Genomic DNA, 24,901 nt, shown 5'->3' on the forward strand with positions numbered 1-24,901 from the left:
TCAATATGTACACTAAAATCCTTCAAACTGGCAAATTTGTGTTTTTTGGCGGTCATTTTGAATATATTATTTAATTTTGCATTTTCATGATAAAAATGTATGGTATTGTATTTTAATGTTGTTTTATTGAATTCCTTGAACTAAAGAACATAGGTATTGACACCAATATCATGGTAATGTGGGCTCTTAGAGCCTTTAAACTGCCAAAATTGTGTTTTTTGGAGGCCAATTTGAATTTTCCATTTTTTGGGGGAAGGGGTGAAGTGACATCGTTGTTCCCGCATATCACATACCTGCCCCACTATTACACTTCATGTGTTTCACACCAGGATACTCCTATCCTATCTTTTACCTCAGCTGATTTATTGTTGGCAGTTTTGACATAAAAGCCATAACTTTTCCATAACCTTTTAGCATTCTCAACATCCACCTCAGAGCCCTTTCGTTCCTTTTGTTCCATGTTTGGAAAAAAACTGTTGTTCAAAATAAAAGCAGCACCCCTGTAAGGATGAGAGTTCATCTTGTATATCTGAAAAATGAAAAAAGTAAACAATTTTAAAACCATACAAAACTATATTCAATAAACTATATTCCGACTACTGATATAATTGCTATAATAGAATATAAAACTATATTCTATAAACTATATTCCAACTACTGATTTAATCTCTATGTAAACAATACAGTTGGTAGCATTAATGTTGAAAGCAGTATGAATCAAGGCAAATAACACAACAAATGCTGATCATGGTACATTACATGATTTTTCTGTGATTTTGGATTGTGCAGAAACTTGTTTCTTGATAGATTGGATATATTGGTAGTCTATACTACATTATGACAAGCTAGGCTATATTGCCTTTCTTCTTCTACATTTTCAAAACACCTTCGCTTTCAACATCGAATCAGTGAGAAAGTACATTATTAGAAGACATTATTCAATCAATCAATTCTTTATACATTCTGAACTACAAAATATATGAAGTAGTAAACAGCAAAATATATGTGGTAAACACAGAAAAACAATTGATGTCTGTACACCCAACTAAACTAAAGTTGTCACAGCGAAAAATAAGATTGAATGGCTGTAAGTCGAAATAAGTATACAAGGACATCCAGAATCCAACTGAAGTAAAAAAATACTGTCATTACGTATCTGAACTGTACATCATTTCTTACCTCACCAAGATCGTCAGCCACAGAATGCAATCCAGAATATCCACTACTTCTACTCTTTTCAAAACAGTAAAGGCCTTGGGAATTTGGGGTTACAACATCCCATGATAAATCTATAAACAAAAATACAAATTCATCAAAATAATTTTACACGTTACAGTTAATAAATACATCATCCCAATGGCCACAACCATAAAATATCCAGTGACAGATCCAAGGGGGGGTTCAAGGGGTTCAGACGAACCCCCCTCTGTGAAGAAACGTAACAAAATACTACTGGGTCCCAGCTTACAAAAGGCATGCTCACCTACCTAGGCATAGGCCTAGGTTGGAAGATCGGATAAACTAGGCTTAGCCCAACTAAAATTAAATACAATTAAAAACTGTTTTTGGCTCGACGTCGTAATAATTTATGTACGAAAGTGTGTTCTTCAGGCCTATCGGTTCATCGATCTATAAGAAAGACTACTACAAAAACAACTACTCAACACAGTGGCGGATCTAGAACTTAGCAATGGGGGTGGATAATGCGATTTGCAAAGCACCAAGGTGGGGGGTGGGGGAGGTGTGGTTTTGGCAAAGGCGCAGTCTGTTTCTAAAGGTGAAGGGGACATTTTTGAGTCCACACCCACCTCAAATTTTAGGAAATAGTTAGCTGTAGATGATCGGAAATGACACTCTATATAGTAAAATTCATCGTCATCACATCACCTTTATAGTCAAATGACGTTTTACCAGCGATTTGCAGCAACCAAATCTAATTAATGTGATGTACTTAGAAAATAAAACTTAAAAACATTGTCTTTGATGTATTTACTTTTGGCCTACCACTTCACAGCCTAGTCCACACCTGAGGGCTGATGTGGGAACATTTGGGGAAATACCTCTAGATTGCCGGAAGTGACAGTCTTCTAGGGTAAAATTCATCATCATCTAATTAATCGCTGTGGTGTTCCATTGAAAATTAAACTCAATTGTCTTTGTTGTATTTTTAATTTACATTCACTGTGCTGAAAACTAATCTTCGTCCTATTATTATTACTATTATTATTATTATTATTGTTATTATTATGATTAATAATAATAATTTAATCACAATTATTATTATCATTATAGGCTCTATATTATTATTATAGACTATTATTATGATTATTATGAACGAGATAAAATCACCTGACCTATTTTTTCAGAGGGGTAAACCCTTGAATTTTGAAGAAATTAAAGGTCATTAAAAGACACCTCAGAAGTCGGGAAAGCTCATTTCCGGCAATCTAGGAATCAAAATTTTCACGGGGAGGACCCCAATTATTATTATTATTATTATTATTATTCATTTTCGGGACAAATTTTGAACACCCCCTCTTTCAAATCCTGGATCCACCCCTGATATCTACCACCATCAACATAATTACCACCCCCAAAATTATCAAAATGACCACCACCATCATCAACAAACATGAAGGTAACAGGCATGCCCTTTATCATCCACAAAATCCATATTAATTATTTTAAGATGTTGTATTCCTAATCTTACCCTCATACATTTCTTGACGACTGGGTGGATTTCTGTTGATATTGGATTGTAAATGCACATTGTCTATAACAACATCAGAAAAAACTGCTCCAACGACAGAACTTCTTATTTCACCTGGATTAGCCCTCACTAGATCACACATGAAAGTAAATATTAAGATATATATAGATACAAATGATACAATTTATTGTATTCTCTGACAGGAGGTACATCATTCCCAGACAGATGGGCCAGAGTCAACACCAACCTCTGCCCTACCAGTTTCATTCCGCCTCACCTCCAACCCCAAAGGTTCAACCATGGCTCATTGACAACTGGCCAGGCCCTCTGACCATGGACCTATTAATAGGTCCATGCTCTGACGGACCACAAGCACCTGCACCACAGGCCAACTCCACCACATACATACCAAGTGCTGCCTTGAGATTTTGCCATAGAAGGGACTCCAATAGGTGCTAGTCCAGGGCCCGCCTAGGGCCCGGAAAATTTACTAGATGCTCTCTTGTGCACTCTAGGGGCCACTCAGTGTGCTTAAAGTGCTTTAAGTACCGTCAATGAATAAATATTCATCAGGAAGAGGAGTTGCGAGAATGTATGTGGCTGGAGAGGGGTCAAAAAGCGGGAGTCTCCTGCCAGATGCAGGACATTTGGTAGGTATGCCACAATCACCTTTGCCACTAAGCCCCACAATTCCTGTATCACACCACAAGCACCTGTACCATCAAGTACCCCAACCACATGTGTCACCAGCTCCACAATCACCTGTGCCACCAAGCTCAACAATCACCTGTGCCACCAAGCTTCACAATCCCTGTACCACATGGCTCTAATGTCACAACACAACACAACACAACATCTAGCATTATGATCTGACTTAAAAATCTTACCTGCTGATTGGCCGCTGCCAAGATTTGGATTTCCCCTGACATTACTCTGGATATACGTATTTTTAATTGTCCCACCTTGAACCACAACGCCAGCTACAGAGTTTACCAATGATACTGAATAAAAAATAACCATACTGTAAGTCAATCTCTGAAATCATGGAGAATATACTGTACTCTTCTCCATCAATCAATATTCAGCGGATTTTTCACCTCCATATTTTGCACTGCCAATGTATTACCAAGTTGTTCAGTTTTCATGATGTTATAAATTCTAGAAAGCCAACTTAAATTATTAGGTTGAAAAGCATAAAAAAAACTTACAACCTGGTGTCCTTCCCTCTGCCATATCACTGAAAAATGATTTTAAAAATAGAAATATATTAAAATATATGCATGTACATTTAATACATGTAAAATTAATTTTATTATTATACTGAAATTAACAAAAAATTTAAAAAAAGAGAAAAATGTTGCTTAAAAACAAATATGTAGTCACTTGATATTGACCAACATATTTTGCTACAGTATTTTACTTATTAGGTCACAATCCAAAGCTTCAAGATCAAATATAATTATTATTACAGACATTAATAGAAATATAAAATTATGCCTAGGTTATGTCATCATCATTTCCATCATGTTGGCTAGCAATTTGGTTTTGCAGTTTTGTATAGTAATACAATTATTAAAAGTTTTTAACCAACCCTGGTCAGCTGCATTGATGTCAAGGAATTGATTAAATCTTGTATTGCAACAGCATTGAGGAGTGATCTCTCTATTTTGTGCAACTTTCCAAAGTTATAAACCTTGAGGGTTCTCTTCTGGATTTGTTTGAGTGATGTTGGTAATTTTTTTTTAACAAATTGTGTTATATCAACTACATACACACTCAGAGGTTCCAAGTTGGAACAATCTCATCTGGGAGATCTGGTTAAATGAGCTTGTGACAATTAACTGTCAATTACCATATATGGGCATGATACTTTCTTAACATATTCAATTTTATTTAACTGCGCAGGGTGATACCACTGACATCAGCACTGACTTCCATGAGAAAATTGGATGGGTTATATTCTGGGAGATTCTTGCTTGCGTGCGGGAGGCCACCATGATTTCCTGGAGACTTCCTTGCCTTACAGGAGACTTGGGACCCCACATGTGGTTCTTCACATGTGAGTTTGAAATCAGTTTACTACAACAGCAACGACAGCATCATAAAAAATATTACAATTTCAACTACTTATTTTGGTGGGGGGAGAGTTATGATGGTATTTAGCATACATTTCCTGATTAGTGAAATATTAATTATGCAAATGATCAATTAGCATATTCACACATCTACCAACAATAGGCTCTGCCTTAATATTACCATCTTGCATTTTGCCAACTTTGTAAACAATCGGATTCTTGCCAAACTTTAGTTATCTTGGTAACAATTAACAAATGACCAACAGCAACCACAACAATATGAAGCAGAACATAGGCAAACACAATAGCCTCCCCGGAGCTTTGCTCCTTTGGAGAGGCTAATAATATCGCACCTCCATCAGTCATTCGGCAGAAAATGTGTTTACAAACACATTTTTGACCACTCCATATCATTGAACAATACCAACACAAGCTAATTCTTTCAATTAGTTGCCACATGTCTTTCTTAGTCTTTTTTTTTAAATTACTTTGAGAGGGGACACCACCACCCCCAACCAATTTCACACTGGATTTTGCTTGTTGTCAAGTCAGTTTTCTTGACCAACATGGATATTTCATAAGTCAAAGAAAGGAGGAAGAATAACTATTATTGATACACTAGTCCTAACTTGGCATGGCAACTAGGCTTAGCTGCTCTAACTAGGGTAGCCCGGACCTAGCCTAATCGACAGGTCTTTACCTTATTTTATCTAGGACTGAATACTTCTCCTAGGCCTATCTAATGGGATTAAATACCTAAGCCTTCACAATGCGGTCCGCCCTAATATAGTACTTGTGTGAGGTGAGATAGGAAGCCTGTAATTCTACCCTGCTAACGGAGATAATTTGGATTTGTTTAGTTTAGCGTTAAGTGTTAAAACAAATGGTATTTAAGATATTAAAACAATACTATACATACAATCATCAATGTAGGCTTTGCCTACTTCCACAGCTAAACAATTTATAGATTATGTTACAGTTTCTTCCTCCAGCAGAAATAATGAACTCTCCTCTCGCGCGTGCGTACTGTACAGCAAAAAGGGAAAGTCCCCTTGTCCAGATGGATACGTTGTTCTAAACTTCTAGGTGTCTCCGTGACAGAAGGGTCCCCATGTCAATCATTATAACTAATTTACATAACGACCGCCCAGATAAGAATGGTACCACTGTTTTTTTTTTAATTTATGTTTCAATATAATTTTAATTTTTTTTTTATTGGAAGTTTGTTCTAATGTTAATGACAAGTTATATATGCTGAAATATTGTTTTTAAATCGAAGGATAATTAGGTATAACAACACGGGACACCTAGAATTTTAGGTGTCCACGGGAAGAATGGTGTCCCCTGTATTTTTATTAATGTGTCGATATAATTTTAATTTTCTTTATTGGAAGTTTGTTATAATGTTAATGACGATTGTGTCGATATAGGCATAATTTTAATTTTCTTTTTTGGATGTTCAATATAATGTTAATGACAATCTATATATTGAAATAATATTTAAAATCGAACGATAATTAGGTATAAAAAGGGGGTACCATCTGTCACGGGGCACCTAGAATTCGAGGTGTCCCCGGGAAGAATGGGGCCCCTGTATTGTTATTTATGTTTCGATATAATTTTAATTTTCTTTATTGGATTTTGGATATAATGTTAATGACAAGTTATATATGTTGAAATAATTTTAAAAATTGAACGATAATTAGGTATAACAACACAGGGGGTATCATCTGTCACAGGACACCTATAATTCTAGGTGTCCCCGGAAAGAATGGTGCCCCCTGTATTTTTATTTATGTTTCGATATAATTTTAATTTTCTTTATTGGAAGTTTGTTATAATGTTAATGACAAGTTTTATATGTTGAAATAATTTTTAAAATCGAACGCCAACGATAATTAGGTATAACACGGGGGTACCGTACCGCCTGTCATGGGACACCTAGAATTCTAGGTGGCCCGGGAAAATGGTGCCCCCCCCCCTTGTTGTTATGTTCCCTGTTTCTATATTACTCGTTACTCAAGCGAGTCGAATAAATACTCCGAACAATTTAACAATAAATTAAAAAATAAATAAATTATTAATTTTTGTTGATACAATTTTAATTTCTTTATTGGAAGTTTGTTATAATGTTAATGACAAGTTATATATGTTGAAATAATTTTTAAAATCGAACGCCAAAGATAATTAGGTATAACACGGGGGTACCGTATCGCCTGTCATGGGACACCTAAAATTCTAGGTGGCCCGGGAAAAATGGTGCCCCTTGTTGTTATGTTCCCTGTTTCTATATTATTCGTTACTCAAGCGAGTCGAATAAATACTCCGAACAATTTAACAATAAATTAAAAAATATATTAATTATTAATTTGTTGATATAATTTTAATTTCTTTATTGGAAGATTGTTATAATGTTAATGACATGTTATATCTGTCTCTTATACACATCTAGATGTGTATAAGAGACAGCTTACAACCTGGTGTTAAAGGCTTATTTAAACAATTTTGTGTCTACTAAATATGTATAAAATACATACTGTATACATATTTTTTCCTCCCCGACGAATTGTGGTTTTCTCCCCGACGGGGGCCCTGAGCCCCCGACCGGCGCCCCTGAGCCCCCGACCGGCGCCACCTCTGGAAGATCTCAGATCTGTTTTACATGTAAGCTCTTTTTCTCTCTGTTTTGTACCTTATTGTCTTTCTGTGTTCAGTGCCATATCGAAGATTACCATTTTGGGGTGTGCAAAAATTTACCAACGTGCTCAAATTGATTGGATTGTAAAGTATGGCAACTTAAAGCCCAAATACTAGCTTATCAATAGACTATTGCAGATTAATGTCAATATTTAATATTCGCTATGGAAAATAACAAGTCTTATATTTTTATATACAGTATTTCAATGTGAATGTAATGTATGTTAATGGCGATATTCAAGTAAATGACATTGTGCAGTTGTAAAGATGTACAGACTAAATTTACAATTTGTGAACATTCAAGATGCAAAAATAGTCCAACAGGCGGCCCTATCTCATATAAAAAATATCATGCATATAATGCAGTCTTTCCTTATTCTTTTTTTACTTCCATAGGGAGAGGAAAATTTCCCACACAAACACACATCTCCATCACCCAATTGTGGGCGAAAACACGCCATTCAATTGATATAGAAGGAACACTTTCTCGCCCCTGCCCCCCTGACTCACTGTTACGCCACTGCATTGCCTTAAAATAAATGATCAACAAACAGTAATTTTGCTAGACATTTATTACTGTACTTGGTTCTTTTTAAAGAGAATGAGGCCTACAAAAGTGTAGTAAAATTGTTATAAAAATATATTGTTTTAGTTTAAAAAATGTGAACAAAATAATTCTTTAAGATCCTCAGCAAAATACAAATTCTTATAGTTTAGAGTACTTCAGTATTTCCTTTCAATATCAAATAAACATATAAAATCATTCTTTATTAAAGAAAAACACGATAAAAGAATGTCACAAAAAACCCCGGTCATGGCTTAACTAGGCACATGCAGGGTGGAAACAATACAGAGACAATGAAAACACGATAAAAATTTAAAGAAATCAATTATAAATAAAGACAATTAACCCACTCAGAAGAGTGTCTGGCGTTCCAGATAACATTGCTGCTGGTCAATGCCAGCTTGCTAATTTATACTTTTTACATTGTTAATGAATTAATTTTAAATATTATTTAGTCTCATTTCATTATCTTTAGAAAATACTCCCTAGAACCCACCTCCAGGCAAAAAATGTGCATTTATAACCTTTATCTTAATTATTCCAAACATTTTTCACTTAATTAATGTTTGCATACTGTACTGTACAATATAAATTACATATCATTTCAAAATTTTGAGCATCCTAAAGTTATCAACAATGTCCTAAGAATTGGAATGGAAACAAAAAACTCTTATAAATTGTATAATGGATCCCTTAAGGATTATTCTTAATTTCTACTGTATTAACATTATGTTTATGATTTAATCAATTAATCAATCAATCATTTAATTTATATGTTCCAATTTACACTTCAATTATGTTCTTAAGGTGATTAATTTACAATTAGGTCTACTCATTCTTGCTTTTGGTCTGTTTCTTTGAGTCTTCAAAACCATAGATGATGCAGAGAAGTAGAACCAGTGCGAGTATAACAGCTGGAATGAACTCTAAGGTACTGCCAAGAACTGCCATTGAATATATTGATATAACTGTAATAGCCATCAAAACTCCTGCAGAGCCTCTTCGAAAAGGTGTCCTTCCGAAAGCTAGCAGTGAGCCAAAACTAAGCTCTAAAACTCCACAAATTGTCCGGTACAGGGCAGCATTTGGCGCTGGTAAACCAAGGTGGACTAAAGGAAACACATGCGCCCAGAATTGAAATGTAACTACCTGAAAAATATGAAATACAAAGAATTAAAAAATAAATTTTCAGAAAAACAATATATATTACACTCACAGAGCTGGAGAGAATTTTCTACAAACATCAGACTAAATACGTGGGATGTTAGTACAGTATATTAATTAGCAAAATGCAGTTAGGATTGGTGAGTGAAAAAAGTAGTTTTGCATTCAAAGAATTTAAATCCAATGCCCTGTGAGTGACTGAACATTAAGCAACTTAAACCAACAAGCTGCATATCCACTCTTGTCTTCTTACCATCATTTCATGATATGGGTCTAAAGGTACAATCTTTGGAATACATCCCCCGATGAAGAACACACCGATCACTACGGCTAGTTTATCAATAATAGAATACTTCATAATTTGCTTGCATCAGCTGAAAGAAAATAATAATTAATAAAAATAATTCATCGTCACATGATCTAGTAGGCACACCCCAATCACCCACTAGCCACAGTCTACTTCCACTGTTTCAGTGGTGGCCAGGTACTCTAACTACATACAGTATTATTACATAGCCTATGCAAGAGAGGCAGGGCCAGACCTACCTAGGGCCAGCCTAGCTAGTCCGCTAACTAACTACTAAGGGCCGGCTAAGATTTGTCAGTCCACTAGGCTAGCTAACGCCTACGATAGGTTAGGCCTAGATGATACTGGATTTGACGAAAAACAATAATAAGTAACATCAAATGTCTTCCTGTGTCAGTACTACAGTATAATTATTTACATAATATTATTTTATAAACAACCTAGGCCTAGGCCTAGGCCTAGTGACAGTGTATAGTGGAGAAGAAGACGGAGTTAATTTGCGAAATTACCCGCGAAATAAATTGCCAGTATGTTGTCTACAATATGGAACCAATCCTTGATGGCGTTGGAATGTTTACAACGTCAATGACAATTTCTTTGTATTTATTAAGCTTTAGTATTTCATAAGCTGGTAAGTAATAATACTTTAATTTTTCATATGTATATAGTTCTGTATGTTGTCAGGAAAATTAAACTTTAATTTCCTAAAAAAGTAAAAAGTATTTGAACATACTGCACCACGTTCTGCAATAAAATAAATAAAGACAAACGATATATCCCGTACCACCGTACCGTATTGTAGTATTTCCCCAAGCCAAGTTAAACAACATGGCGACTTGCAGCGAAGTCACTCGAGAGAAAGTTGAAGCCAACAAAACAAGGCAAACACAAGACAGCAGCAGTGCATCGGCTTCAGAATGTAATAAAGCAACTCCTTGTTTAATAATTTTGGGAATGGCAGGATCTGGAAAGACAACTTTTGTTCAGGTAACATTTTATGATTGTATTAAAATATTAGGCCTAGGGCCTAGGCTAGGACATATATGCCCGACCGTGGACTTATAGGCTAGGCCTAGGCTAGGGCTTAGGCCTAGGTATCTAGAAACAAAACAAATTGAAATCGCCCAAATATTTTTTTATTTATTTTTAATAGAAAGGCATAACTGAATGAAGCATTTTAAAACAAACATTATGTAAATCGGACCAATATTAGCGGAGATATTGCTATTTTAAATATGTTTTTTGCTGGAGTTATTAATTTCTATTGTTTTTATTATACAAGAAGTGTGTCCCTTACAGTATAATTATGTAGCATTTTAGGCCATGTTAAAATAATACTTATAGATTCTACGTATAATAAATTATATTGAATCACATAACTCTAGACCTAATTGCAGGCCTCAGACAACACGGTGGCCAGTGGGGAAAACATCGTTTACCCTGCGTGTAGCCGCCGCAAATTAACAAGGGCGCCCTCTATTCGTACGAGCCGAGCCTAGCTGTGGTACGTGATAAGACAATAGAATAATATGCACACAAATATTATTTAAAACTTACTTATCTTTATAGTTTAAAAACGGAAGAAAACAAACATGTTAACCAAAAAAACTAGCGAAGGTTTCCTTTTATTCTTGAAAATCGACGAAACATTGGTTGTACTAAAAAAAACTTCTACTAAATCGATTCGCGCGCTTAAAAAGCCAATAACTTGGTCCAGAAATCATTTCTGGAGAGTTATCTGGAAGTAATTAGGTCAAATTGTTGTATACTTCCGCGAAATACCCAATTAATACATTGGATATCCTATCTCCATCAGGGCACTATTTTCTATCGCAATGTGTGTATTGCCGATCTATAGCGCCTGCTAGCGGTTTTGTATCTAACTAGGTAGAAGGCCTAGGCTAGCTAGGCTTTCTTATGAACACTTAATAATATTATATTACTTAGCTTAGGCCTTAGACCTACTAGTGCAAATCAACTCGGCCCTTTCGCCAACTCGAACCATACCAACTCAGCCCCTAACTAACTCGACCCATAACCGACTCAGCCCATACACCAACTCGGCCTTTGTCAACATGGCCCTTAACTGACTCGACCCATAATTTACTCGGCTCATACACCAACTCGGCCCTTGTCAACTCGGCCCTTAACCGACTCGGCCATTATCCATCGTGGCCCTTAACCATCTTGGCCCATGAACTGAGTCGCTTTTGGTATATTTTAATGGAAAAGCCTTTTAATGTTTATTAAATCTTAGTAATTATATTATATTATTTTGTTGTCACACATGAATGTATTAATGTTTTATGTTATTATCCACAAAGTAATAAAGGCGATACACGAACATGCAGTAATGTAGGCATGTCTTTGTTAATTTACTTTGTTATTAATTTTAATGTAATTAATGTAGCCTTTTGACATATTTTAATGTTGTTTGTTAATCTTGTCATCGTGTCCACAGGTGTGTTGGTAGTAGAATTATCAATTAACCAGGGCTGCGACAAGGACACTTCTACCAACTATGTATTAATTATTGGCATTGTTATTGTAAATTATATGGTAATATTTATCCACATAGTAATGTTTTCAATGTTACAATAGTGGGCCCAACGCTGGATGGAAACGTAAGAATTAAACCAAACTAATTATATAAAATATTAATCCTGCATGCCATCTTTGAGATCGTTGAAAACAATCCTATCATTTTATTGACTTTTGGACCTTTCAAAGGCTGGTTTTAAAATCCTGACCATCTCTAATTTTGGTTTCGCCATTAAATCAGATAATTAGTTTCTATGCAAAGATGCTGTGTCTGCATCATCCTCAAGAGTACCTGTGCTGGAACCTGTCTGTAATAAATTTTCTTTCAGATTTTATACTTAAGTTGCCAGGCAACTAGTACACTGTATATAGGCATCAGAGTAGATCATTTTTCCAGCTTATACAGTAGGCCTATAAAATGAAGTCCAAAATGGCCATTAACATTTACTTATAAATTATATTAAAACTATATATTTATGGAAGTATTGAATCACAATGATGAGTCTTACTTTATATATTTCCATTTATTTGTGTATTTGATAAAAATCAGAATATGTTGTTGTCTCAAAAATGGAAATAAAACAAACAAGAAAATACAAACCTTGTGTCTGCTCTGCCTCAAGAGTACCATTACATGAGAATCTCAGTATTTGTGGACGTCTCTTTCGACAAATTATACTAGTTATGCAACTATAGTAATAGCACAGTGAATGATTTTGTCAGGCTTATGAATATCAAAGAAGCCTGATAAAACGGCCAATAAAATGTACGGTTATAATTAAACATATTTCATAATTTTATATGGAAAGTATGAAAATACTATATATTTCCTTTATTTTCATTCATCATATCATTTAGTATTAATTTACTTGTACAGAATTAGAAACATGATCAGAACATGGTAAATGGAAACGTAACAAACAATAAAACAAATGTATGACAACTATTGAATATACTTATTTCATAAGTCTCCATTTTATTTAAATATTTATAAACATGATTAAAATACATATCGTAATTAAATGGTAATGCAAAAAATGATAAAAAGGGTGTGTCTCAAACCAGTTGAGCAGTTGTTTCCTTTGTAAAAAAAAAGAAAAATAAGTAACACCAAGTGACACTGTAGTATTTATTAATAAACTTCAAGGTACTATTGAAATTTATTTGTGACATTGTCTCGGTTCAGGGCCAAATTTGTGTAATAGTTGGTGAATAGGCCGAGTTGGCTAAGGGCCGAGTTGACAAGGGCCTAGTTGGTGTATGGGCTGAGTTGGTTATGGTCCGAGTTGGTAGGACGAGTTGACAAGGGCCGAATTGGTTCATGGGCCGAGTTGGTGAAGGGCTGAGTCGGTTAAGGGCTGAGTTCACTTGAAACCCCTTTGTAGGGCCAAGCTAGGGCTAAGCTTTTGCCTCTATGGCCCTAGAATAAATATCCAACAAGCTTGTCAATCTTTTCATTTTTCATATAAACAATTAAAAGCACAAAAACAACAGGAAACAACTATTCCAGGCCAACCCAAATTTTCGTTGAAGCTGCCATGTTCGTAGCTCATGGCAATTTGGAGATATTGTGCGAACAAAGAATGGGGGGAAAGACAGCTACAGCAAGTAAGTTACTGTATCTCGAAAGAGTCAGCTGCCCCTAAAACATGAGAAAAGGTTAATATGAATAATGCACACAACGGAAAAGGTGGTATATGGAATGATGTTCTACAGATATTTTAGCATCATTCATTGTATGACTCTCTGTCTTTGCAATTTTTAAAAGAATATTCATTAATTTGTTTTTTGCTTATATACACATAGGACTATGCCTAAAATCTATTTTTATGATTTTTTTTAAAGTTATAGTGTATATTTAATTTCATTTTAGTGTATTATTAAATAAGATATTTTAACTGGACTTCAGGGCAGACATGTTACGTGTCTGATTGAGTATCCACAATATAATATCATCATCATCTAAACATGGAGGTATAAGTCGTTTTGCTTACTATATAATCAGTTACTGATCATGGAAGTTGTAATAGAGGGGACTATACAGATAGATAGATGGGATGGTTGGGGCTGAGGTGAGAAATTTATGATTATAGAACCTCTAGTTGGCCGGAAATCATATGACTTGCATATGAACACAATTTTATTTTTTTCTATACTTTTTTATTTTGAAATATTTAGGGGGTGGGGCTACTGGGATCGCCTTGAATCCGCCACTGACTGTCGTCCCCATCCGGCACAGGGGAAATTGGCCGAATATTGAGAATCAAAATGAAGTACAAGAGGTAAGAGTAGAAATAATTGTACTTTGTGTGGCCCAAGTCTGACTGACCCAAAATCTCAATTATGTTGTGGTAAGATATAAGATATTCATTGTGGGCATATAATAAAATATTGTTCTACATTTAATAATGGTTCACCTAAAATACTCTTTTCAATTCGTCGTTAGTCTTTAAAGACCTTACATCAGGTTACATCAATCTCTAAATAGCAACTTACTGCATCAACCGTATAAATTAGCACATGTGAATTGATAATCTGTTTTTAAAAGTTTTTTTTTTAAACGATGGTTGTGACCTAACGCAAAAGTTTGGGCAACCCACTTTTGGGTCACAACCCATAGTTTGAGATTTTCCTTCCTTCTGGAAGTGTTTTTAAATGAATAAAGCTTTTTTCTTTAAATACAGAGGTTAACTGGATATTTACATGCAAAGAAGATGCCTCCCTATGTCATTAATTTAGATCCGGCAGTACATGAGGTTAATTTTCCAGCCAACATTGGTGAGTCAGTTTAGATAATCATTTATTGAGTTTTACATTATTATATTACTAAAATACAGGGATGTAAGTTTTAAATTAAATGCAATTTCTATTATTCCAATTTCAAAAACATTTGCACCTTTTCGTTCCCACCGTCATACTGTATCAGACACCTATGTTAAGTTACTTCATCCTGTTTTTTTTTAGATATCAGAGACACCGTAAACTACAAAGAGATAATGAAGCAATATGGACTTGGACCTAATGGCGGAATAATGACTTCACTTAACCTCTTCGCAACAAAATTTGACCAAGTTATGGAATTTGTTGAACAGGGCAGTAAAAAATCTAAGTATGCTGTCTTCTACTAATTCTTATTCTGTTTTAAGTTGAATGTTTTATTGTAGTAAAAAAAACAACTATTTTGAGAAATTAATGTTGTAGATATTTTTTAAATTTGTATATTTAATTACTGTAATTAATATTTTGTATTACGTACAATATTTTGGTTGTTAATATTTATGTTTAAGTCCTTAGCGCTTCGTAACTAGAAGGAAAAACACTATAAACCATATACAAGTACCAAGTCCTTTGGAAGGACCATTGAAAAGAATTGTGTAATCTTTGACTTTAATTAATCCTTTGAAGTCGTTGGACCAAAATTAATAGTTTGCCAATTAAAACAAATATAATTGTGATTACAGTTTATAAATTGTGGTTTAAAGGCACAATTTTTACACACCAAACTATATGATCTCTCTTCCTCATCTCTGTTATTTGTTAAGCTGTTTAGTCCTTATCCTGAGCAGGGGCTTCTTGGTTTACCCCCCTGTTGGATTTGTTGTACCCCTATCAACAACTTTGTGAAGCCACCACTGTCGGTCACCTGATGTTGGTGATAAACTATTCAATTTTTTTTCTCAGGCATGTTATTCTGGACACACCTGGTCAGATTGAAGTGTTCACTTGGTCAGCTTCTGGAACAATCATATCAGAGACTCTGGTAGGTTATTTTTTTTAATTTATTTATTTTTTACTTCAATATTTCATGAAAATGAACCATGCAAAATCTAATAATCATTTGGGATCCTTTACGAAACAAGAGCGACCGCTCACTGGTCCGTGCGTTCAAACTCGTATGTGCTTTAGAACACATCCTTAACCAACCGCGCCATCCATGCGACGGGCCCTATTAGTGGTAATGGCAATAATGTACAGAGTCCTTGCTGAAACATCTGTTTTGTTTTGTAGGTGTAGGGGAACCCTGGGGTCTAACTTAAAAAAAAGGGCGATGAACGTTTGTTGGAAATCACCTCTAGTTTATGTTCAAAACTGGCGACGCTGAATGCTTTTAAAGTTTTGGTAACAAGAACAGCAGTGAGGCTCTGGTGTCAGCGCCTTGTGCGGACCCATTAGAATGTACAACTTATACAAGCACAAAAAAACCTCTTATTACCTACATATAAATATATTCAACATTATGAAGATATAAGAATTATCGTAGGACCAAGAGCTTAATCCTTTCTTTTGAAAGTGCTGTGCTGTACAGTAATTTACAACTGAAACAGGGGAACATCAATGGATGAAGACATGGGAATCTCTATGATTCACTGCACATAGTGGCTTCTCTCACTAATTTGTATGAAAATTATTAATTACCCAAATCCTTCTATTTTGTAAGCTCTGAAACTCGCTTATATTTTGCAGCTCTGTTCCCCACACAACCCCAGACTTTGTTGTTCTTCCTACCCTACTTCCTTTGAATATTATTTGCCACTGAAGCCTACTAACATATAACATTTTTGTTTCTGTTTGTAGGGCTCAACATTTCCAACAGTGATAGTGTATGTGATGGACACCCCGAGGAGTGTAAATCCAGTGACCTTCATGTCCAACATGCTGTATGCCTGCAGGTACCCTCTCTGACCATACTTGAATCAACAACTTGTACTATACTTTAGCTTGTAAAATGAGGCTTTAGAGGGTGAATGTCAAAGTGGCAGTTTGTCTTTTGTGATTATCTAGGGTACTTCTTCAGAGTGCCCAGAGAATAGTTTCCAGGGGTACTGGTCTAGGGGTAAGTGTCCAGAAGTACTAATCCAGGAGGGCTTATTATTAACCATTGGTATGGGAGTACTTATGATGGGTGCAGGTCAACTCGGCCACAAGTCAACTCGACCACAGTCAACTCAGCCACAAGTCAACTCGGCCACAAGTCAACTCGGCCACAAATCAACTCGGCCACAAAAAGTTTGGCTACAGCCAACTCGGCCACAAGTCAACTCGGCCACAAGTCAACTCGGCCACAAATCAACTCGGCCACAAGTCAACTCGGCCACAAGTTATTTAATGTAAATCTAAGTTTTTGCATCCTTTTTCTTCAATATATGATTGAGATAAAGTACACAGTATGTTTTCTGTCTCTTATACACATCTAGATGTGTATAAGAGACAGGGCTTATGAATATAAAAGAAGTAGAAACAATCTCAATTGTGTAAGAATTACGTTTACATGCATTGAATTTGATTATATTTTTCTTCCTTTGCTTTTTTATTAGTGTGTTGGCGTTTCAGCTGTTACAGGTGAAGGCATGGAGGAGTTTTTTAAGGCAGTAGATGAAGCAGTAATAGAATATGAAACGTAGGTTACATTACAGTACTTGTATCAATTCTATTTCTAATTCTAATCATCTTTTATTCAATATGGCTATTCAAACACATGATTATTTTGTGCATTTAAATGTGAAAATTGTTATTCTTGCTGGATAGAATTCAATTGGTTTCCGCACAGCTTGGGTAATTTGGTTTGACCATTGCCTAGAATCCTGAGTGGATATAAGCTATGCGGAGTGTCTTACCCAAAAACATAATAAAGTGACTAGCCTCAGAATTGAACCCATGATCTTTGATTAGCACTGCACCACTTGCCTCCACACACTTACATTTATCTATCAATTTATTTTTTTTTTTAAGCGATTATAAACCAGAATATGAAAAGTTACGGAAGGAAAAGGTACGAGATTCAAAAATGTATTATTATGGTTGTTATAAGATTACAATTTATACTACTTGGAGATTGAAATGAACATAATTATTTATTAATTATATTCTATTTCATTCTTTAATTTATACAGCTGTTGAAAGTTGAAAAAGAGAAGCAGAAACAACTGGACAAATTGAAATCTGATTCAGGTAGCGGCCCAAGTGTCAAGATGACCAGTGTCTTGTCCGATATAGGCAAGTGAATTACTGTGCTGCAAATGTATCAATTGATGTATATCGTAGTAACTGTTTTTCACCAAGTAAATACCCAGATAAGACATTGAGAAAAGCAGTTTTGATAATACATTATTATTTAATATTGAAATTTCAAATAAACAGAAATTGAATTTAAGGTGAAATTAGGCTTATCAAAAAATTGCACAAGAGAGTAAAAGAGTAAAAAGGACAACATTCAAAAGGAAAGCCAGACAAGCATGAGCATCATCATTAACATGAGCATGAGCATCATCATTAACATGAGCATGAGCATCATCATTAACATGAGCATGAGCATCATCATTTTTATCATCCTTAGCAGCAGAAGAATCATTATTTCTATTTTGAATAATATTATTTTTACTGTATTAAATATTGTTATTATTTAACAGATTCAATTGATAAAGAACACAAGATTGCCATTGCAATCGGAGGTGACAGTGATGATGAAATTGATAAAGATGATACAGAAGGTAAATTGTTCATAAAAATAATAGTAATAATGATAATGATAATAATAATGATGTAACTTTTATGTAGGCGTGATCAGACTTGGTATCAAAAGAAAAAACATTAAAGTAAGCATACACTAATATTATTGACTAAATTAATGGTAAGAGCAGCTTGGCGCAGCAGTTGTGGTTTTTGCCTCTCACTGTGAGGTCGGAGGTTCAATCCCTGGCTATGTATTTTGCTTGTGTGCTTGGACAAGGCACTTTACTCTCCACCTAGGAGTACAAGTGGGTACCTGGTAGGTTGAAACACAAAATGTGCTGATAACTAGCTGCTATAAAATTCTCAGGGAGCTGAGTATTTGTTCCTTTGATCCAATGACTGGGCGTAACAAGATGAAGTGCTTAGATTTCTTGTTCGCATACAAGTCTAACATTTTACTATTATTGTGATATTTATTATTAATATGAATTTTAAATGTACATTATTTATTAATAGAACCATCACCTTATTTTTTTAAAATTATTATTTTTAGGTCGAATGGAAGAAATTGAAGAGGAATCTTTCAGTCGGTATATAATGAAAGGAAAAGAAGGCACGACATGATAAATTCACAAAACTGGACTCTAATATTTTTATACTTATCAGATGCTCAGAAGTCCACTACATTTCACTTTATTACAACAAACAGTTTGATCTAATGGCATTTCCATTCGTAGATGTTGGTCAATGCAAATTAAAGTTTTATAGGTATGAATTATGGTAGAGGCCATATTGGAAAATGCAGTGACCAAAAAAATCTACACATTTATGGTAGTTTTCTTAAAAAAATATTGAATGTCTGTTGCGAGTACACAAGCTAATGCACCAGTGGCGTAGAAAAGTATTTTTTAATGGGGTGGGGGGATGATTGAAAATTCTTGGAATTGACATAAAATTACTGATATCGTACACACCCTTCAGTGTGAAAATGTGGTTTGCTTTGTAAGCACATCTAACATCTAAGGAAAGAAGAGCTTAGATTGGTACCAGATAAAATAATTTTATTATCAACATTAATACATTATGCTAATTTTCATATTTGTAAGCACATAATACATTGCAAATTATTTCTGTGGCAGTCTTTTGAAGTGTGTAAAGCTCCATTTTATCCCATACATAGTCAAAATATTGGGGGATGATACAAGAGACCATCCCCCTTGTCAAATATCCCCCCCCCCCGGGATCTACGCCCTTGTAATGCACACTTCTAGTCAGTCTCTGCAACAATAGTTTTGCAAGATTAAAATACCATAATAGAAATATTTTTATTTGTTTCTGTATGCAAGCACTTTTCTGTTATTCAGCTACCGTAAAAACCTCCAATAGAATCTCTGGGTTCTTTCATTTTTTAGGACCATTGGGATGGGTTTCTCTTTGAGATGGGCTTACTTTCAAGATTACTTTTGCAAAATGACGGCTGTAAATATTTAGAATTGCTACTTTACGACAATTTTCAACCGTGGAATTTGAAATTCTGTTTAATGTTTTTTAATTTTAACCATGCTACTGTAATATAATAATATTATTACTGATATGTTATAATCATAAGATAATGTTCATAAGATAATGTTCATAAGATAATATTCATAAGATAATGTTCATAAGATAATATTCATAAGATAAATCATAAGACAACATCAGTCTGAAGCCCATGCTACTGTATCTTGATTTGAAGCCTTTGGGCTTCTTTTCGAGATTACTACTTTTGCAAAATGACGAGAGGGCTTCTTTTTGAGATGCGCTTTTTTCTCGATATTAAGCTGATTGGGCTTGTATTCAAGGTATTTGAATATTATATATATAAAATATTATATATATAATAAGTATATAGAATTAATGTTGCTGCATAGCACTGGGGAATGTACATATAAATAATCAAGTAATTGTAGAACCAGTGCTCGAATAATGAAACAGTGATGAATAGTAAACATTGTATTGAGCAGCCTATCAATGAAAAGTGCCAAATCAATTGTTTGAAAAAGTGCCCCTGACAGGAATTAAACCTGTGATTTCTTGCTCTCAAGGTGAGTGTCATACTACATGACTACAGGGGCTGGTGGTATATTGCAGATTCGACGATATAATATTGTATGTTTGATCAATATATTACTGCAAGTAGAATTTCAATTCGCTTAAATTATCTTTGGGTTGTGTATTCCTGTTAATTCAAATAACAAAAGAAAAACATACTTTCGAAATTGTTATTTTATTGTCATACAAAATTAATTAACATTCAGATACATCTGATGTTACACAGACCTATAGGCTACTAAAACCAAATTGATCATAAAAACTTACCACACGATCATGTAACGGTTGAAGTGGTAATATCTTTGTGATTCCAGAGGAAATGAAATAGAGACCTAGACTGAAAACAACAGCCATTTTAATGTCCATGGTAGGTGTATATAGGCCTATCACACAAAACAATGGACCATAATCCAACAGCAATCTGTGCCTACCAATGTGAAGTATTCTTACCATTTAAAATGAATTCAGAATGATACTCTGTTAATCACTAACATATAAACACACCTGAGACTGGAACAGGCCTATACAACATTACAATACTGTAATTTGTTTGATTGCATATTTATTTGTCCAAAATATAATTTAATGTTTTATCCATTTCTTAAGTGATGTTTGTACTCTGTATGTAGATTTTAGATACTTTTTTAGATTTATTGAGAAAAAATTTGTTGATACAGATTTAATTAAATTGGTAGGTAGACTGTTCCAAAGTTATTGTAACAACAGTATACTTCAATAAGCTATTACTGTATATGATGGTACTGTACATAGATGACGATAAATCTATACATGACGTCCTTATTCTGTTTTTTATGTACAACACATTGAGAGCTTGCTTACTTTGCGCTATATAAGAATGAAATATTACAGTACAGTATTATTATTTATATATAGAATTTATGTTGCAATTATTTCAAAGGTATTAAGTACAAATGAAATATGCTAATAATGATGATGATGCTAAATTAGAGTGATACGTCTGTCACTTTTGTTACTACTGTACAATGTTCCTGGGCTCAAATTCTTAACAAACTCCAATAACTTTAAATCACAATGCAGGGGTAATGCCAGTGGGGAAGGGCTCCTTGGCAGAGAAAAAACATTGCCATAGCTTCTCTGACCATGCCCACTTATGTTCTGGTGCGAGGCATATACCCCATTTGAAACATTCTGGAAAAACAACTGCAGCCAAGCTACTGTATGTGTGTACTGTACAGTATAAATTTAGCGAACACACGTTAATATTGCTTCAATTAATGACTAAGGTGGCAGATGGAGGGTGTATTATTAATGTTGATGGTCTTCAGTTCCCTTGTTTATCTTGAATATAACACTAACAGGCTTTTAGCCTTTCCCATTGATATTTATGATGTAACTGTGCTTACTTTATTAATGAAAAGGCGACAACCAAGAAGTATATTTGTTTTTTTAATGTTAATGAAACAATTACCACACATGGACATATAATCTAAATTACATCTCAATGCTTCATTTTTTAGGTGGACTATAGAGCAATTATTTGCTCTACAATTGAATACTCGTTTTAGCAGTTAGTAAAAGGTATATACAGTACTGCATTTATATATGTAATTTCAAATATGCAGTTTATAAAAGGAAGAGTCGTCGTACTGTATTCAATTTAGCACTGTACAACAATAATCAGTAGTGTTCATAATACTGTACTGCTGGGGTGAAGGGGGGATTTTCACAGTCCGTTTCACAAGGGAATTCTCAGTTTAAATACCAAGTGAGCCCCCAGATTTCTAGACAATTGCGCAGCAAGACAGGCGTAGACTGGTTTGGGCTTGTACATTGGGTGCTTCCTTGCCTCCACCCATGCTATAAATAAGACCACCTTCAGGAGGCTATCATGTCAAGAGACTGCTTTGCCTCTCCTCATTAACACTTACATTGGCCTACCTTACACAGTATTCTGTATTTTATTCAAATCGCATAGACACCAATCTAGAACATCATTTCCATCCAATAAACGTCCTCTCCCCAAAAAGACATCATTCGATCACCAGTGATTTACTCTATTACTGATAACCTGGGATCTATAAGCTATCATGATATTACAATAACATTTTTGACAATACTGTACAGTACTTTACTGTACTCTACATTTTCAGTGACGTGAAGGGACGTTTATTATACCCATACACAATATGTTTAGTATACACAAATATTTATTAATTTTACACCAAAAAAAAACCCTGNNNCCCCCCCCCCCCCCCATCCACTCCAAATCCCTGTGTACAGTATTATAACCCTGTATACAGTACAGAATAAATACATACAGTGGTCAAAAAATGCATAGACAAATTAGTACTGTAAAATATCACTACAGTAGTTATTTTTTTCTAGAAATAATATCTATCGCTACAGTATAAATATTCTATTTGGTAAATACAGTATGCAACATACTGAATCAACAGATTTAATGCAATTTATAAAATCCATGATTTCAAAACAATATATCTGTTAGTACCCATCACCTGAGAATGGAGCTTAGCTCCAAATGAATTCAAAATTCACTTTGCCTAACATTCTTTCAACCCTCCAACTACCGGTATATAAAACTTTTCGCAATCAATCAATTAGTAATTTTATACACTATATCAAGGAACAGTCAAATACAGAAATGATAAGAATACCAAGACTAGTACAAACCTAATGTAGGCCTAATCACTGTAAGTACCAATAAATTGTCTTGATAGTTTCACATGTGCAGTGACTTATGGGTAATGTCAAAGGTTAGGCAGTTTATACTGAATTTTCTATTCGTCCTTCATAAATTTTGTTACCCAAAATAGCTGAGCACCACCCACCGCCCCAACTAGATTTTTATCAATCCCAATGGTCAATTAGTGCGTGTACAAGAAAACTTAGCAGGCTTCCAAATAATCATGACAGAATTCAAAAACCATTACATATTAATCACGCAAACAATTAAACACAACACAACTAAAAAATTAACTACTGTATGTTAAGTCAAATAACAATTATAATTCATTCTTTACAAAATTTACAAGCTAGTATAGCCTGAATTAAATTTTGTTTTTGGAATGTTAAACATAAAAAGTTTCAAAATAGCAACTTTTAGAATTATTGGTAATCGCCATCAGTCTTTTAGTATCGATCACCAAACAGGAGCCAGAACAGGACACATCCAAAACCAACTGGGATGGCTATTTCCATCGTTTGCTTTTCAAGGGCAATCAAAGTATATGCTGCGCCAACCATTATTGTGAGCAGACCAACAGTACTGAACCATGCAGCGTCAGACCGTCCAAAAGCCATCAAAACGCCCATTGCGATTTCCAAAACACCTATGAGAGTGCGGTACACATCTGCTTCAAGTTTAACACCAAAATGTTTGAGCGGGAACACCCTGTTGAATGCTTTGAATTCAGAAACCTGGACCGAAAATACAATATGCAATAAGTAAGAAATATTTTCAAGTTGTTATTATATAGAAAATGTAGAAGCAGTATAAGTAGTATTTTAATGGTAGGACCATATTTATCACTGGCAGATAAAGGGTAAGGGGGAGCTAGCGTGCAACATTTTCAAAGGGGGACCCACTGGAAGGAAGATGAAGAAAAAGCTTTTTTGGGCACACCCCCCCCCCCCCTCCCCACCTTGATAAGCCATTATAATTGAAACTGACAGTGGTATGATGGTTGCCTTACAAAATCCAATTAGGCCATAAGCCTATATATATTGTACTGTATTGCCAGGGAACATTGTCTCACGCTGGCTTCTTACTTAGACCTATTTATAATCGGAGGCAGGGGCGGCTCCCTAGCTAGCCAAAACTAGGCCTAGGGGCCTAGGCCTACCTAGCCTACGCCCTACGGCATAGTACAGTAGCTAGGCTAGGCCTAGTCACTGATGATAATGAAGCGAGATTACCATTTTGTTATGCAATGGCTGCAAAGGTACAACTTTTGGTAACCCAGAAGCAAAGAAAAAAATCCCTACTGCAAGGGCCACTGCACGACGAAATCCCATTTTCAGTAAATGAAGAGTTATTATTCGCTAAACTACTTAATCAAACAAGGTAAGTGTAACTCCCGCCAAAGATACTAGAACAGCTCAGTCGTTTAGAGAGTGATCCATCACTCGACTGATGAAAATAAATCTATAAATACTGCCCTCATCCGTACCACTTTTGTTATGAGAGAACTCTTTGGACGAGAATTATATATTATGGAATAATATGGAACATAAAACATAGTGTAGGCCTATTATGAAACTTCAAATTGAAGACTCAGTGGCTTGGGGGTGGGGGGAGT

At 34.9% G+C, this 24,901-nt stretch overlaps 5 protein-coding genes across 10 annotated transcripts in view; 2 read left to right on the forward strand and 3 right to left on the reverse strand.

Moving 5' to 3' along the window:
• The window catches only part of LOC117113922 (caspase-3-like), a gene marked incomplete in the record, with an annotated part of 10,478 nt that extends 4,648 nt beyond the window's left edge, over positions 1-5,830 (reverse strand). Inside the window, 6 exon segments of the mRNA XM_033257432.1 lie at positions 353-529; positions 1,180-1,289; positions 2,711-2,839; positions 3,598-3,711; positions 3,919-3,947; positions 5,705-5,830. Coding sequence (XP_033113323.1) covers positions 353-529; positions 1,180-1,289; positions 2,711-2,839; positions 3,598-3,711; positions 3,919-3,943 — 555 coding nt within the window.
• Positions 5,831-8,454: 2,624 nt separating this feature from the next.
• On the reverse strand, positions 8,455-10,352 carry LOC117113892. Of its 5 annotated transcripts, none has more exons than XM_033257378.1 (3): positions 10,252-10,352; positions 9,465-9,585; positions 8,455-9,196 (listed from the first exon to the last, which is right to left on the reverse strand). In XM_033257378.1, exons 2-3 carry the CDS (start codon positions 9,567-9,569, stop codon positions 8,876-8,878), a joined length of 426 nt encoding a protein of 141 aa, XP_033113269.1. In that variant the 5' UTR covers positions 9,570-9,585; positions 10,252-10,352; the 3' UTR covers positions 8,455-8,875. The 5 variants fall into 5 exon arrangements, with proteins under 5 accessions (XP_033113269.1, XP_033113267.1, XP_033113268.1 ...); XM_033257376.1 differs by lacking the exon at positions 10,252-10,352 and adding an exon at positions 10,028-10,136; XM_033257377.1 differs by lacking the exon at positions 10,252-10,352 and adding an exon at positions 9,971-10,059.
• LOC117113891 (GPN-loop GTPase 1-like) overlaps positions 10,068-24,901 on the forward strand; it is a 22,811-nt gene continuing 7,977 nt past the window's right edge. The window contains exons 1-5 of one of the 2 annotated variants that reach the window (XM_033257375.1): positions 10,068-10,149; positions 14,744-14,837; positions 15,024-15,168; positions 15,741-15,819; positions 16,635-16,729. In XM_033257375.1, the coding sequence (XP_033113266.1) occupies positions 14,774-14,837; positions 15,024-15,168; positions 15,741-15,819; positions 16,635-16,729 (383 nt within the window). In that variant the 5' untranslated portion in view covers positions 10,068-10,149; positions 14,744-14,773. Of the gene's footprint in view, positions 10,150-10,310; positions 10,506-14,743; positions 14,838-15,023; positions 15,169-15,740; positions 15,820-16,634; positions 16,730-24,901 lie in introns of those variants that run through there. The other variant, XM_033257374.1, reaches the window with a different exon arrangement.
• LOC117113894 (GPN-loop GTPase 1-like) lies at positions 17,356-19,514 on the forward strand. The gene is made up of 5 exons (XM_033257383.1): positions 17,356-17,457; positions 17,790-17,829; positions 17,951-18,053; positions 18,467-18,547; positions 19,063-19,514. Exons 1-5 carry the CDS (start codon positions 17,408-17,410, stop codon positions 19,131-19,133), a joined length of 345 nt encoding a protein of 114 aa, XP_033113274.1. The 5' UTR covers positions 17,356-17,407; the 3' UTR covers positions 19,134-19,514.
• On the reverse strand, positions 23,099-24,738 carry LOC117113893. Its single transcript, XM_033257382.1, has 2 exons — positions 24,519-24,738; positions 23,099-24,020 (listed from the first exon to the last, which is right to left on the reverse strand). The coding sequence occupies exons 1-2, from the start codon at positions 24,615-24,617 to the stop codon at positions 23,733-23,735; spliced, it is 387 nt and encodes a 128-aa protein (XP_033113273.1). The 5' UTR covers positions 24,618-24,738; the 3' UTR covers positions 23,099-23,732.

This window comes from Anneissia japonica, unplaced genomic scaffold, assembly GCF_011630105.1.
Source record: "Anneissia japonica isolate Jap-2015-1 unplaced genomic scaffold, ASM1163010v1 scaffold1417_len1240632_cov203, whole genome shotgun sequence".
Taxonomy (NCBI): Eukaryota; Metazoa; Echinodermata; class Crinoidea; order Comatulida; family Comatulidae; genus Anneissia; species Anneissia japonica.

Coding starts and splice junctions, on each gene's coding strand:
- LOC117113892 (XM_033257378.1), bottom strand. CDS start 9,569: ATGAAGTATTCTATTATTGATAAACTAGCCGTAGTGATCGGTGTGTTC. Junction 9,197..9,464: donor ACCCATATCATGAAATGATG/GTAAGAAGACAA, acceptor CATATTTTTCAG/GTAGTTACATTTCAATTCTG.
- LOC117113894 (XM_033257383.1), top strand. CDS start 17,408: ATGGAGGAGTTTTTTAAGGCAGTAGATGAAGCAGTAATAGAATATGAA. Junction 17,458..17,789: donor GCAGTAATAGAATATGAAAC/GTAGGTTACATT, acceptor TTTTTTTTTAAG/CGATTATAAACCAGAATATG. Junction 17,830..17,950: donor AAAAGTTACGGAAGGAAAAG/GTACGAGATTCA, acceptor TAATTTATACAG/CTGTTGAAAGTTGAAAAAGA.
- LOC117113893 (XM_033257382.1), bottom strand. CDS start 24,617: ATGGGATTTCGTCGTGCAGTGGCCCTTGCAGTAGGGATTTTTTTCTTT. Junction 24,021..24,518: donor AGCCATTGCATAACAAAATG/GTAATCTCGCTT, acceptor TTTTCGGTCCAG/GTTTCTGAATTCAAAGCATT.